The sequence below is a fragment of the Kogia breviceps genome, chromosome 14 (assembly GCF_026419965.1).
Source record: "Kogia breviceps isolate mKogBre1 chromosome 14, mKogBre1 haplotype 1, whole genome shotgun sequence".
In the NCBI taxonomy this organism is placed as follows: domain Eukaryota; kingdom Metazoa; phylum Chordata; class Mammalia; order Artiodactyla; family Physeteridae; genus Kogia; species Kogia breviceps.
Genome location: NC_081323.1, coordinates 26,752,560 through 26,767,011, shown reverse-complemented (window position 1 = coordinate 26,767,011; position 14,452 = coordinate 26,752,560). Strand labels below are relative to the sequence as shown.

The window sequence follows — 14,452 nt, the reverse complement described above, 5'->3', positions numbered from 1 at the left end:
GGGATTGACTTTTTTCACTCAGAATAATTACAATTGATTTTGAAAGAGGTTAGAGGAAGGCATTCAAAGTTTTACAACTACAGAGAGGGGCAGAATAATATCACAAATAACTAGTGTACCCACCATACTCAGCACTTCTGCTTAAGGTTTTTGTTTTTCTTTTAATGAAAGATGTAGAACATTATGATGGAAATTCAGTTCCTGATGTTTCCCTCTCTAGTGCCAGTTCTCTCCCTCCCCAGAGGCATTCGTGTGTGTGCAGCATGATCTTCAGTGCTGTCTCTGTACTTCACTGCACATGTGGACCCATAAACCCTGTGTGCAACTGGGGCATTTAGAAGTCCCGCATCAGCGCTACAGGTCTTTCTCCCACCTGTGTTGCTGGAGAGCTCTCTCCAGGATGTTGCAGGCAGACGTGTTCAGTTCGTTCACTGCTGCAGGACTCCATTTCAGGGGCACATGGCTGTTTGTCCATGGGTGGTTTTCTAGGTTACCGACGGTTGTTCATTTTACCAGTTCTGCTGTGAGCATCCTTGCACCTGTCTTCTAGCAAGGATGCTTGGAGTCCTGGGCACAGTTGCCATGGGTCCCCTATCCTGCTGCCCTCTTGGCTGTCTGCAGACATCCAAGTGGTGAACCCCACATCTACAATTATTCAGCCTATGCATAAATCTTGGAGCCATCTCACGGGTTTCTGGTGTCTGCTGTGCTCTTCAAAGCAGGAAGGCCTGGCCTCAGGACTCGCTAAGAGCCTGGAGAGCTTCCTTCCTGACCCTCTGGTCTTTCTGCTGGAACTGTCAGCAACTGAGGGAGCCTAACTTTTTTTTTTTTACATGTAAACACAAATTTCCCATTTAAGTATACAGGGGTTTAGTATACAGCCGTGTAGGATTTCTACACAGGACTTGCGACTCTTCACGCACATGTCACTGCCTCAGTGGGCCTCGCTCGAACACCCACAGGCAGTCAGCAGGATTTGTGTATTCAGCTGAGAAACACTGTGTCATCGCTGAGCTGCTACTATGTATCAGGCACCATGACAAGCCGGGGGTGCAGCAACAACCCAAACCAGCCCTGCACTGGGGCACTGCCCACTCCACCATCTCACCTCTACCCACCATTCTAAGAACCTTCTCATCTGGTCTCAGCTAAGGGCCTTCCAGGGTCCCTCTGTCCTACCTGGACACGTCCTGCACCCCACAAGTGCACCCATCTTCATCAGAATAAATCTTATCCGTTGCTCACATTCCCTTCTGCCTAGCCCCCCTCCCCACAGCAGTGTCATCTCCAACAGGAGAGGGAGTCTCCCAGCTTGCTCACAACTAGAGAAGTGCCTGGCCCATAGCTGGAGTTTGACAAGCACTTACTAAAGGAACACACCCGCTCCATCTTCCTCTGACTACCATTCCCACTGTTCTCGAAGCCTACCCAAGCCATCTCCAATTCCAGAAGTGAGTTTGAGAACCAGGGAGTATGCAACAGAGGAAATAATCTAGGAGGAAAACGGCTGTCACAGATACAGACATTGAGTCCCTGACTCAGCTTCTCCACCACACAGCAGTGTGTCCTGGCCTGGCAGCCTAGCAGACACCACCTGGGTACCACCCGCAACCTGCACGGGTCTCTCTACTGAGGACACAGTGTCACTAAGCACCAGGCCTCACTGTACATAGCAACTGCAAAGCAAGTCTGGCCCAATTACACCAGCTGAACACCCACCACACTGCCCCCTCCCTGGGAGCCAGATGGACAGATGAGAGGTGCTCACTAACACTCTTCCACTGATTGTTGTACTCAGGACACATTCTACACGTGGGAATAATGCGCAGAGCTGGCAAGTGCCTAGTCTGAGGCCACACGGGGTCACAGGGGCAGAGTGAAAACACAAACCCCAGTGTGTGCTGACTCTAAATCATACAATCCTGACAATATACCACCCTATCTCCAACTCCTTCCCAATATGTATATAAAAAAAGAAGGCATGGCTTAATTTTAGCCCAAAAGGTCAACTCTCTGGAGTTACTACTTCCTCCCCATCTAAGACATTTTTGTCACCAACCTCAGCTTCTTTTTTCTTTGCACGGACTTTCTCCACTTCCATAAGAATCTTCTGGGATTCATCCACATTTCCTTCGGCTCCTAGCTGTTCAGCTTTAGCAAGAAGCTTCCCTATTTCTTCGTTCAACTCATGTACTTTTTCTGCCTAGGAGAGAGAAACAATCAGGTAAGGAGACATCTAAAAACAACTGATTTTTTAATGCAAAGAAAACGAGTGTTTCTCTTGCTGCGTTTCTGGTCTGTACCACTGAAAATATTAGAACAGCTGGAAACCCTCACCGATGACATCATGCGAATTCTAACAATTACAACATCCTTAATGCCACCACTGAGACTGATCATAACTAGACCTGTGCACCGCGTTCCAATAAAAGCAGTGGCACTGCTGTTACTGCCAACAGGTTGCAAGGACCATCATGTGGGTCAGCTTCTAGGCCAGCTCTCTCTCTCTCTCTCTTTTTTTTTTTTTGCAGTACGTGGGCCTCTCACTGTTGTGGCCTCTCCCATTGTGGAGCACAGGCTCCGGACGTGCAGGCTCAGCAGCCATGCCTCATGGGCCCAGCCGCTCCGCGGCATGTGGGATCTTCATGGACCGGTGCACGAACCCGTGTCCCCTGCATCAGCAGGTGGACTCTCAACCACTGAGTCACCAGGGAAGCCCTAGGTCATCTCTTTTTATGCCTTCTATTACAGTTCAATCTTCTGTTAAGGGTAAAAAAATGCATGGGTCTAAATGCATACACTTTTTTTTTTTTCCATACACTTATACTGTAAGCAAAATGCCTAATTATTGGGATTTGCTTTCAGAAATAAAACGGCACCGTTGATCCAGTTTGCAACTGTCTATTTCCTACGAAATGCTTTTATAAAACTGAAAGGAGGGCTTTCCTGGTGGCGCAGTGGTTGAGAATCCACCTGCCGATGCAGGGGACACGGGTTCATGCCCCGGTCCGGTCCGGGAAGATCCCACATGCCGCGGAGCGGCTGGGCCTGTGAGCCATGGCCACTGAGTCTGCACGTCCGGAGTCTGTGCTCCGCAACGGGAGAGGCCACAACAGTGAGAGGCCCGCGTACAACAACAACAACAACAACAACAAAAACCTGAAAGGAAAAAAAGACACTGAAGAGAGTTCCGCTGAAGAGGAGACAAGGGTGATCCAGATGACACACAGGCCAATTCCATGTAGATCTACTTTCTTCTTCCATGATATGGATGCACCATAGTTTAACCACTTCCCTGCTAACTTTTCTCATTTCCTGTTTTATGTAGGGATGTTTAAAAAAAAAAAGAAACTTTAAAACACACATACGCGTGAGCACACACACAAAAATAACAAAACAAAACAAACAAAAAACCCCCACACGCACAGTGCGGGGAGGGGCTCAGAGCTCAGCGACAGCTTTCCCTCCTCACTGGGAACGGCCAAGGCGGTGGGTACCATCCACCCCAAAGATGCACACTCAGCAGTGACCGTGACTGCTAGCCTGGTGGCAGCCCAGTTTTTATGACAACAATGTGAGGCGAAGGCCTCCCCAGCATACCTTTGCGGAAACTTCTGCACTGATCTCCTCCTGCGTCTCTGCCAGCCGCTTCTTGGCAAGCTCAGTTCTCCGATCACACTCAGCGATAAAGGACTCCAAGTGATCCATCGCCTAGCTCAGGAGAGGCAGAAAGCTACTGTCAGTGACATGCCTACAACCTCAGAACTCATGTGTTCGATAGGAAATAACAGTCCTGGGTTGGTTCTTAAAGCCTGTAGGTTCAGTGGGAAGATCTGAAGCTATACTACAGCTAACATGTCCACAGTCACATTCAATCAAAGGGCTCTGTTAAACCAAATGACCACTCAAAAGCATGATCTTCTCATCTGATTCATTTATTTCCAAAATTTGTAAAAGAACCCCCATCCCTCAACAACGTTTCCAAGAAATTTCTGAGGAAAATTAAAACACCTGGCCTTAACTAACAGTGGTCTCTGAGGGTCAGAAAAGGCTGGACTGAGCTAATGTCAGAGGCCCTCTCCTGGTGAGTCGTGGGAGATGCAGATGATGTACTCACTGGTCTTTGTGAGCCACGTAAATATTATTCCCTCATGTTCTGAGGGTAGAGTTCCCCCTTCCACCTCAAAACAAAACAATAGAACAAATGTTACTGAGAGCTGTGAACACGTTTAGTTATTGCCCACCGTCTAAAGTAGCGGGAAAACTGGTTACTACTTACCCAAAAAGGTAAAGGAAAAGACACTCTGAAAAGAGTTGGTGGGAATCAAAAAAATACTAATTAATAAGCAGTCACATATGCTAAGCACTTAATTTGCCGTAATTAGTCAAAGGCCCCAACATAACTTCAGATAAACATACAAACAGGCCATCACTTTCCCAACTGTCAGGCTAGGACCAGTGATAAGTAGCACCTCCCAAGTTGCTGAAGTCAGCATCATGTTACATAGACAGCAAGTGAGGTTAGCAGTGCATGACGGGGTTAGACAGCGTGAATGATCCACCACTGAAAAATAGAGAAAGGCAAGTTCTGGGTGGAAATGATAAGGCAGGTGAAAGTTAGGCCAACTGACCAAGGAGTGATAATCTATGTCTCTTCCTCCAAATATGGTCAGGAGAGAGCACTCCACAAGGATTGGTGTGACACTGGAATGGACAGTAGGGACACTGGAGAGGATTACAGTCCCCTCTTTTCAAATGAACGCATACTTGGGAGTAGGTCAAGACAGGGAAGAGCTCGTGATGGTGCCAAGCCCCACTGCCCACAAGGCCAACTCCCAGATTTCACTCCACACACTTGGAACTCAGGATCTCTTTCCTGTCATTGGTCCCCAAATATTCTCAATAAACATTTCACTATGTTCAAATCAAACGAGCAGGAAAGCCAATGACTGGCATTTGTTTGCATGCATGCACTGCATTTCCTGGAAGTATGTCAAGTTGACCAGCTCTGCTGACAAGTTGGGGACTCGCCAGGATCAGAGCGCCAGTGAGCTGACTCGGGTCATGTACCACCTGTGCTCACCTGGAACAACAGCTCCTAAAAGACCAGCCTGAGAGGCGCAAGGGTCATGCATGCACACGTGCTGAGACTTTGATGCAGAGTTCCTCTACTGTCTACCCAAAAAGAGGGATCTCACACCTGACACAGCCAGGGATCCGCTCAACAGGGGTTGAGTGGGGAATACACATTGACAGTTCTGCCAGTGCCTTTACCAATCAAGGCAACCAGCTGCATCTAAGCAAAATATAAACTGACTCGGACATCTGATAAGCTAAAAATTAAATGGTAAACTTCACAACACAGACTAGACATACTGCAGAGACGTCTCTTAACTGCCATGTTCTTTAAAAGATGGCTCTGTCCTACTGCCCCTCCCTCTCTTCAATGTGCTTCTCAATTCCAGATTGGTTCCTAACTCAAAAAGCAGGTTTAGTGTTTCCCTGGTGGTGCAGTGGTTAAAAATCTGCCTGCCAATGCAAGGGACACAGGTTTAAGCCCTGGCCCGGGAAGATCCCACATGCTGCGGAGCAACTAAGCCCGTGCACTCTAGAGCCTACGAGCCACAACTACTGAAGCCCGCGCCCCTAGAACCCATGCTCTTCAACAAGAGGAGCCACCACATGAGAAGCCCGTGCACCGCAACGAAAAGTAGCCCCCTAATGCCACAACTAGAGAAAGCCCGCACGCAGCAACGAAAACCCAATGCAAACCCCCCCAAAAAAAATCAGGTTTAAATGATTTTTTTAAAAAGGTACTCAAATCTAAAAATTAAGTCCTAATCACAAGGTACCACTTACTAGGAAGTTATTCACCTTTGTAACTCAGGGGTGGTGTGATGAACCATGAACTACTGAGGGGGCCTGGGCACACCGCTGGCACACAGGTCTCACTGCCACTGCAGGCTGTCCGTCCACACACAGGACCATGAGGTGCTCTCCCTGACCCTGCCTTGCCTAGCAGCATCAGTGAGCCTAAGAGGAGCCCATGCTGTCAGCAGAACAGTCACAGCAAACGTGTGCCTCAATACAGCCACACAGGGGCTCTCAAGGTACCCAATTTTCAGATGAAGAAATGGAGGCACAGTCTCCAAACTCCTGAGCAATGGCATCAGGATGCAAAGACCCTTGTGGTTTGACTCCAAAGTACCTACACTTAGTCCTCACAGCTCTGAGGCAGTTATCACCAGCCCAGTTTATAGAAAATAGAAAAGGGCAAAATAACTTGCTCAGGGTTGCACAGGGACTTTGACCCAGGACCTGACTGAGAAACCACGACTGTCACATTGCACACCTGTTAAGACAGAGACCAGGTGTAAGTAGAACTGGTCCCATTAGTTGATATGGTGTGTTGCTCTAGAACCTGTCGAATAAAACATCACAAAGCAAGACGAGGTGAGGGAAAAGTGAACCATATTTTCACTGAATTAGAGAGAAGCAAATCTTTACATTTCCCACATGTAAACACTGAAGAAATGGGCTGCTCTGTAACCTTAATGTTCTGTGTGTCTGTGTCTAAGTTGAAAAACTTGAGATGTATTTATAGAGATGACCAATTCCCTCTCCTAGGGAATTCCTGGATATACACTCTCAAGAAATCAAGGCCTGCTCCTGGTGCAGTCAGGATGATGCTGTACTGGGCTAGAAGGAGCCAATGGTGAGGCACTTTCTCCCAGATAACCTGAATTTGGGGTGGAAAAGTGCCAGAGGTCCCAGCCATCAGCCCAAGCTGAGGGTCTAGGCAGTGAACACCTACACAAAGAAACACCTTTATGACAACCCTGTCAGGCCCACAAAGAAATACTTTTTTACACCTTTCTGACTGGCAAAAACTGAAAGTTTGGTAACTCGCTGCTCTGTTAGTGAAGATGTGAAAATGGGAACTCTCACACATCACTGGTGGGATCATTCACCCCTCTGGAGAATTCCATGACACTAACTACCAAAACAACAAAAGCACATCCTTTCTGGGCCAACAGTCCTGCTTCTAGGGATCTTTCCTAGATACACTCACAATGTGCCAATGTGCAATGCAGCACTATGACCATCAACAGGGGATGGTCCTATAAAACAGACACACATCCTGTGGAATACCACGCAGACACAAAAGGATGAAGTACACTATACGATAGGAAATAATCTCAAAGATATGCTGAAAACTTAAACCAAAAAAAAAGGGAAGGGGGCAGTTATAGAGCATGTGTGCAGCAGACTACTATTTGTGTTTATAAAAAAATAGAGGGAGGGCTTCCCTGGTGGCGCAGTGGTTGAGAGTACGCCTGCCGATGCAGGGGACACGGGTTCGTGCCCCGGTCCGGGAAGATCCCACATGCCGTGGAGCGGCTGGGCCCGTGAGCCATGGCCGCTGAGCCTGCGCGTCTGGAGACTCTGCTCCGCAACGGGAAAGGCCACAGCAGTGAGAGGCCCACGTACTGCAAAAAAAACCAAAAAAAAAAAAAAAAAATAGAGGGCTTCCCTGGTGGCAGAGTGGTTAAGAATCTGCCTGCCAATGAGGGGGACACGGGTTTGAGCCCTGGTCCGGGAAGATCCCACATGCCGCGGAGCAACTAAGCCCATGCACCACAACTACTGATCCTGCACTCTGGAGCCCGCAAGCCACAACTACTGAGCCCACGTGCCACAACTACTGAAGCCTGTGAGCCTAGAGCCTGTGCTCCACGAGAAGCCACTGAGATTTGAAGCCCACACACAGCAATGAAGAGTAGCCTCTGCTCGCCATAACTAGAGAAAGCCCGTGCACAGCAACGAAGACCCAACACAACCATAAATAAATAAATAAACAAAATTTATAAAAATAAAATAAAACAAAAAGTAGAGATACATGTCCCTCAGGTATCCACATAATCTCTAAAGGAAAGAGAAGAAACTGAACAACTGGTCACCTCTGGGGCCAACCAGGGGCCTGAAGAACAGAGAAGGAGGCAGGCTTCACAACATACGTTTCATATCTCAAACTCTTTTAATCACGTGAGTGTTTTACGTGTTTTTAAGTTACTGACAGGACTTCCCTGGTGGTCCAGTGGTGAAGAGTCTGCCTTCCAATGCAGATGATACAGGTTCAATCCCTGATCAGGGAACTAAGATCTCATATGCTGTGCGGAAACTAAGCCTGCGTGCCACAACTAGAGAGCTCGCGCTCTGCAACTATTGAGCCCATGCGCCACAACAAAGAGCCTGTGCGCCGCAAAGAAAGATCCCGTGTGCCGCAACTAAGACCCAATGCAGCCAAATAAATAAATAAATAAATAAACAACTGACAAGCAGTAACCCTAGTGACGTAACTGATCTAGGCAATAATCCTCAACTGCTGAAGCATGAGGCCAAAGGCTGATGGGGGCCTGTGCAACAAAGTCAGGCTGCCTGTGCCACCCAATTCCACTGACGTTTTGCCACCAGAAGTGACGCACTAGCCAGTACCCGGCCCAGCTCCTGAACTACTCTGTCAAACGAAAACCTGATTCTGACCGTCAAGCTTCCAGATCTAACTCCCAAGTTACAGGAAATTTCAAAGATAAAGGAAAACATGTTAAAAAGACTGCATTATAAGGATGCAATCAGCAAAATCCAGGATATGAGACTTAAAAATTAATTTCTTCAAACAAACAGATTTTAAAAGACTTACAATACATCCTAATGTGTGGCTCTTATTTTGAATTCTGAGTCAAACAAATGAACGTAAAAAAAAAATACTTTTTGAGATAGTCTGGGAAATTTGAGGACCTAGATAATGTTAAAAAATTATTTCTTAAATTACCAATACTTTAAATAAAATTATCTTCTAGATGTACTATTTGCAGTACTTACAGATTAAATTCTATGTCTAGGAACTACTGTAAAATAATCCAGTGTGGAAAGACAAGAATAAAGATGAAATAAGAGTCTTCACGTCAATAATCATTGAAAACTGGGAGATGAAACCCAGAGATCTCATTATATTATTCTGTTTACTTCTGCATGTTTAAATTTTTCCTCAATATATTTTTAGAAACAATGCTAATAAGATACAAGCGACTATATACAAAATAGACAAACAAGGTCCTACTGTACAGCACAGGGAACTATATTCAGTATTTTATAATAAACTATAATGGAAAAGAATCTGAAAAAGAATTTATATATATGTATAACTGAATCGCTTTGCTGTACACCAAAAACTAATGCAACACTGTAAATCAACTATACTTCAGTTTAAAAAAACAAACAAACAACATGCTAGTAAGTTCCACCTTAAAGCTGTGGTAAGGGACTGCCTCTAGGGAGCAGGAGGGGCACAGGGAAAGGGGGCTTTTGGCGTTTTCCATGATAGTCAATGAATTCTGATTCAGCCACACGCTTCCAACGAGAGCACACAGAAATCTTCAGTATACACAATTTTATGTTTGTCTTGCTCATGATTTCCTAAGGAATTTTAAGTCATTGAACAGGTCTCACAGTTTCAAGGGCACATTCTACCATTTGAGTGCATCATAATTTTCTCATTTACCACTGAGCCTTTTTTTTTTTTTTTTCGGTACGCGGGCCTCTCACTGTTGTGGCCTCTCCCGTTGTGGAGCACAGGCTCCGGACACACAGGCTCAGCGACCATAGCTCACGGGCCCAGCCGCTCCGCGGCATGTGGGATCTTCCCAGACCGGGACACGAACCCATGTCCCCTGCATCGGCAGGCAGATTCTCAACCACTGCACCACCAGGGAAGCCCACTGAGCCTTTTTTGTTGCATCCAACTTTTCAATCTTATAAACAATGCTAGCTACCACAAACATCTTTGCGTACCAGTGTTCGCCTGTGTTTTCAATCACAATTGACCCTTGAACAATGAGGGAGTTAGCGATGGATCGTGTAGTACTGTAGTATTTATTGAAAAAAAATCCATATGTAAGTGGACCCACACAGTTCAAACCTGTGTTGTTCAAGAGGCCACTGTACCTCCTTAAGTTAAGAGATTTGTAGAAGTTACAAGGTAGAAATACCTTTAAATTTTCATTTCTGCCTACTATTTTAGCAACCTGACTGAACCTAATAACTTTTCACGACTTAGCATAATTCGGAATTCCCCGGCAGTCCAGTCGTTAGGACTCCGTGGTTCCACTACAGGGTGCACGGGTTCGACCCCTAGTTGGGGAACTAAGATCCTGAATGCCATGAGTCAAAAAAAGAAAAAATGAAAAAGAAAGCATAATTCTTTCTCTTCCCCTAAGAAATAATCACTTAAGAGCTTGGTATATACCTTTTAAAATTATATTAAAACACATATAAAAGCAAACAATTTTTACTCCATTTACGAGTTTTTCAAGCCTTTTTCATTTTTCACATCAATACATGCATCTTCTATATCTGTAGCTGTGTTTCACTGTATTTTAACACAACTATAACCATTCCACAATGAATACACATTTGCATTTTTTCACTAATCCAAAACGATGCAATAAACATCTTATTAAGTCTTCTCATACATAGGCAAACATTATTCTAGGACGATTCCTTACAAATTGCTTAGAGGGGACTCAAAGTCTATAAATATTTGAAAGTTGTATAAAGGGCTGATGAGCTCTTATAAAAGATTTACCGAGGGACTTCCCTGGTGATGCAATGGTTAAGAATCTACCTGCCAATGCAGGGAACACAGGTTCAAGCCCTGGTGTGGAAAGATCCCACATGCCGTGGAGAAACTAAGCCCATGTGCCACAACTACTGAGCCCACGAGCCACAACTACTGAAGCCCACGCACCTAGAGCCCGTGCTCCGCAACAAGAGAAGCCACCGCAATGAGAAGTCCACACACCACAACGAAGAGTAGCCCCTGCTCACTGCAACTAGAGAAAGCCCACATGCAGCAACAAAGACCCAATGCAGTCAAAAATAAATAAATTTAAGGGCTTCCCTGGTGGCGCAGTAGTTGAAAGTCCACCTGCCGATGCAGGGGACATGGGTTCGTGCCCCGGTCCGGGAAGGTTCCACATGCCGTGAAGCAGCTAGGCCTGTGAGCCATGGCCGCTGAGCCTGCACGTCCGGAGCCTGTGCCCCACAACGGGAGAGGCCATAACAGTGAGAGGCCCGCGTACCGCAAATAAATAAATAAATACATAAATAAATTTTTAAAAAAACCTTGTATGATAAACATGGCTTAAAATATGATTCAAATGCCTGTTACATTAATAATATATTTAATTTTTCAATATGAAGACAAAATAAATGCTGTACTTTTGTCAGCTGCCTAATACAACCTAGATAAAAATAGCTCCTAAACATCCCTGACTGATCTGCTAAACGGAATGATTCCTCTCCCAGCGTCATTTGATGCTGCCTGCATTAATTCTGGCATCAATCTTATTATACTTTCAGAGACTTTGGAGATAAATGTTTGGCCCACCTCACAGATTCATTGTCAACAGTGAAGATATTCTACCAAAACACTTGGTGAGATACACAAATATAAGTTATTAAGAAAAATCAGAACAAGTCATGATTTAGCGATGGTTCACAACTTGTGAAAACAAAACCTGTGTCCATCTTCCAATAGTGATGACTACACTGTAGTCCCTCCCGAAACCAACCTGAACATGAGAGCTGCTGGTCCCACGCCTGGGAACTGAACAATCCATGGACTATGTACGTGGCAGGCTAGGAGCCTAGCATCAACAGCAGGTCATCAGGAGGCAGCAACAGGTCAGTGAAGGCAAGAGTCAGCCCACTGGCCACATCTGGCCGAAAAGCTTCTTAGGTGTTCTGATTAACCAAAATTGCAATTTTGACAAGAAAAATCACAACTAGCCTTTCTGACATACATATATATACCTAAATACACATATATATACACATATATACATATGTATATATGTGTATATATATCTGTTTATCCTGAATGGCCTATCTTTGAAAGATACAAGTGAACTGTGAAGACAGGTATTGGATGGCTAGTCACATGGAAAGTGAAGACTTTTCACCTGGAATCTGTAACAGTTATGTTACCTACCGAAGAGATTCAAAAATTGGATTTTTATCAAATTCTTTTAACAAATCTATATTCCGGAAAAGCACTTTATTTTTTCCTTCTAAATTTATTCTGCATAACTAAGGGGAAAAAAAGTTATTTTAGTTTGGTATTTTAACATCAGGTCACATTTACCTCTATTAAAGTAACCCATCCCATGCACCACAACGAACAGTAGCCCCCGCTCGCCACAACTAAAGAAAGCCTTCATGCAGCAACGAAGACCCAATGCAGCCAAAAATAAATAAATAATCGCATGCACATCTAAACACTACTGATATATATGTATATTAAAAATTTTAAGGCAGGGTAAATTTTATGGCTTGTGAATTATATCTTAAAGCCATTATTTTAAAAACCTTTTTATGGTAAACTCTCCCTAACACCCAGAGGTACCTGCTTAGCGCTCCACAAAGCACCACTCACTGTGTGGCAGGACCACACCTTGCGCAAGTAACCCCCGTAACACCCAGAGGTACCTGCTTAGAGCTCCACAAAGCACCACTCACTGTGTGGCAGGACCACACCTTGTGCAAGTAACCCCCACTAATAAACAGTTCCAGTACATCCTCCTCTTTTCACCTCAGTCTTTTACTTTCACAAAAAAAGCTGCAATGGGCACCTTTTCTGTGTACCCATTAACACATATCACTAAGATACAGTCCCAGCAGAGTTCTGGAACAAGTGTATACAAGCATTTGACATGCTGAGAGCCACCTGACAAGACTGCCCTCCCACAAACACAGCTGCTCCAAGTCACCCTTGGTTCTTCAGGACAGGAGGTCTCCTCCGTAGGTTTACAGCACTAGCCATCAAACATTTCAACATGAGCCATCTGTAAGGTCAAATATGATTTTTAAGGAGTTGAAACGACAGGTGGTTACCTCTTTAACAGGAAAAGGTATTCCTGCACATGGTAAATTTTCACAATACAAAAAGGTCTCGTGACCCACTCGAGCCCTCCAACTAAGGGAAGAATGTTCAGAATCTCTTGGTTTCTTCTAAAACTACTCTGTACATCTAGACACGTCAATGAGTATAAATGTCCTTCCTTTTTAAAAATCACACTACGGAAGCCATCATATCACACTTGCTTTTCCTCTTTATCTCGAAGACAATTTCACAACAACATACACTGAACTACACTGAACTCAATCCTCTTTCCATAGCTATACATCATTCCATTGTAAAGAAGAGCAATGACTTAGTCAAGCCCTCACTGAAGAAGCCTACAGGGTTTTGGCTTTCTGCAGCTCTAATGCTGCAGGAATATTCTGGAGCAAATTTATCTTTGTACATATGCAAAAGTATCAGTCAGATATACTCTCAGAACTAGCACTGCTGGGATGTGCTTTCACATCTTCAGATGCTCAATTATCCAGGAGGTGTATCAGGATTACTTAACTCTCCATCTCCTTAGCTCTGAGTGAGGATGAGTATCTGCCATAGGATTAGATGCCTACCAGAAAGTGTCCTTTTCTATCCTTTGCCCACTTTCTATTCACCTATTGTTATGGTTCTTCTCAATCATGATGAATTCTATATACAAAGGATACTTGCCCTTTGTCATATATGCTGCAAATATTTTGTCCCAGTTGAATTGTCTTATTTTATGTATAGGAATTTTTGATATGCTAATATTTTAAGTCCCTACTCAAAAAATGTATCCACCTTTCCCTTATAGCTTCTAGGCTTTATAACATGTCAAGATGACAGAACAAAATTCTCTTTTGGGGGATCCAACCTGGTTTTTCCCCCAACTATCTAATCCATAGTTCCTAATAGTGTTCATTGAAAAACTCATCTCCACAATGGCTGAACACATGCCTTTCATAAAATACTAAATTACCATATGTTTCAGTCTTTCTGTAGTCTAAATTTCTTCTATTCATCTATTCTTCAGCATAAATTTATTAGGGCATTTAAAAAGTACACTGACATTCTCATGTAGCAGAAATGCTTAGATTTGTGATCCAAAAAAATTACGTTACTGGGCTTCCCTGGTGGCGCAGTGGTTGAGAGTCCCCCTGTCGATGCAGGGGACACGGGTTCGTGCCCCGGTCCGAGAAGATCCCACATGCCACGGATCGGCTGGGCCTGTGAGCCATGGCCGCTGAGCCTGCGCGTCCAGAGCCTTTGCTCCGCGACGGGAGAGGCCATGACAGTGAGAGGCCCAGGTACCGCAAAAAAAAAAAAAAAAAAAAAAATTACATTACTAAAATTGAAAATTTAACCTATACATCTGTGTATCTATCTGTTTCTGATATCCCAAGGTAATGGCCTCTTTACATAAGTGTTTTTCAGGTACTGAAGAATTTAAACTCACAATCAAGAAAATTTCCATCTCCAAGCCCCATCTATTAGTTGAGCTGTTTGTTGCTA

General features: G+C 44.5%; 1 protein-coding gene across 5 annotated transcripts in view; it reads right to left on the bottom strand.

Moving 5' to 3' along the window:
• The window catches only part of LUC7L (LUC7 like), a 31,393-nt gene that overhangs the window by 9,147 nt on the left and 7,794 nt on the right, over positions 1-14,452 (bottom strand). For all 5 annotated transcript variants that reach the window (XM_059039216.2, XM_067014143.1, XM_059039218.2 and 2 more), the window contains 2 exons: positions 3,601-3,711; positions 2,060-2,203 (listed from right to left, as the gene is read on the bottom strand). In XM_059039216.2, the coding sequence (XP_058895199.1) occupies positions 2,060-2,203; positions 3,601-3,711 (255 nt within the window). The remainder of the gene's footprint in view (positions 1-2,059; positions 2,204-3,600; positions 3,712-14,452) is intronic.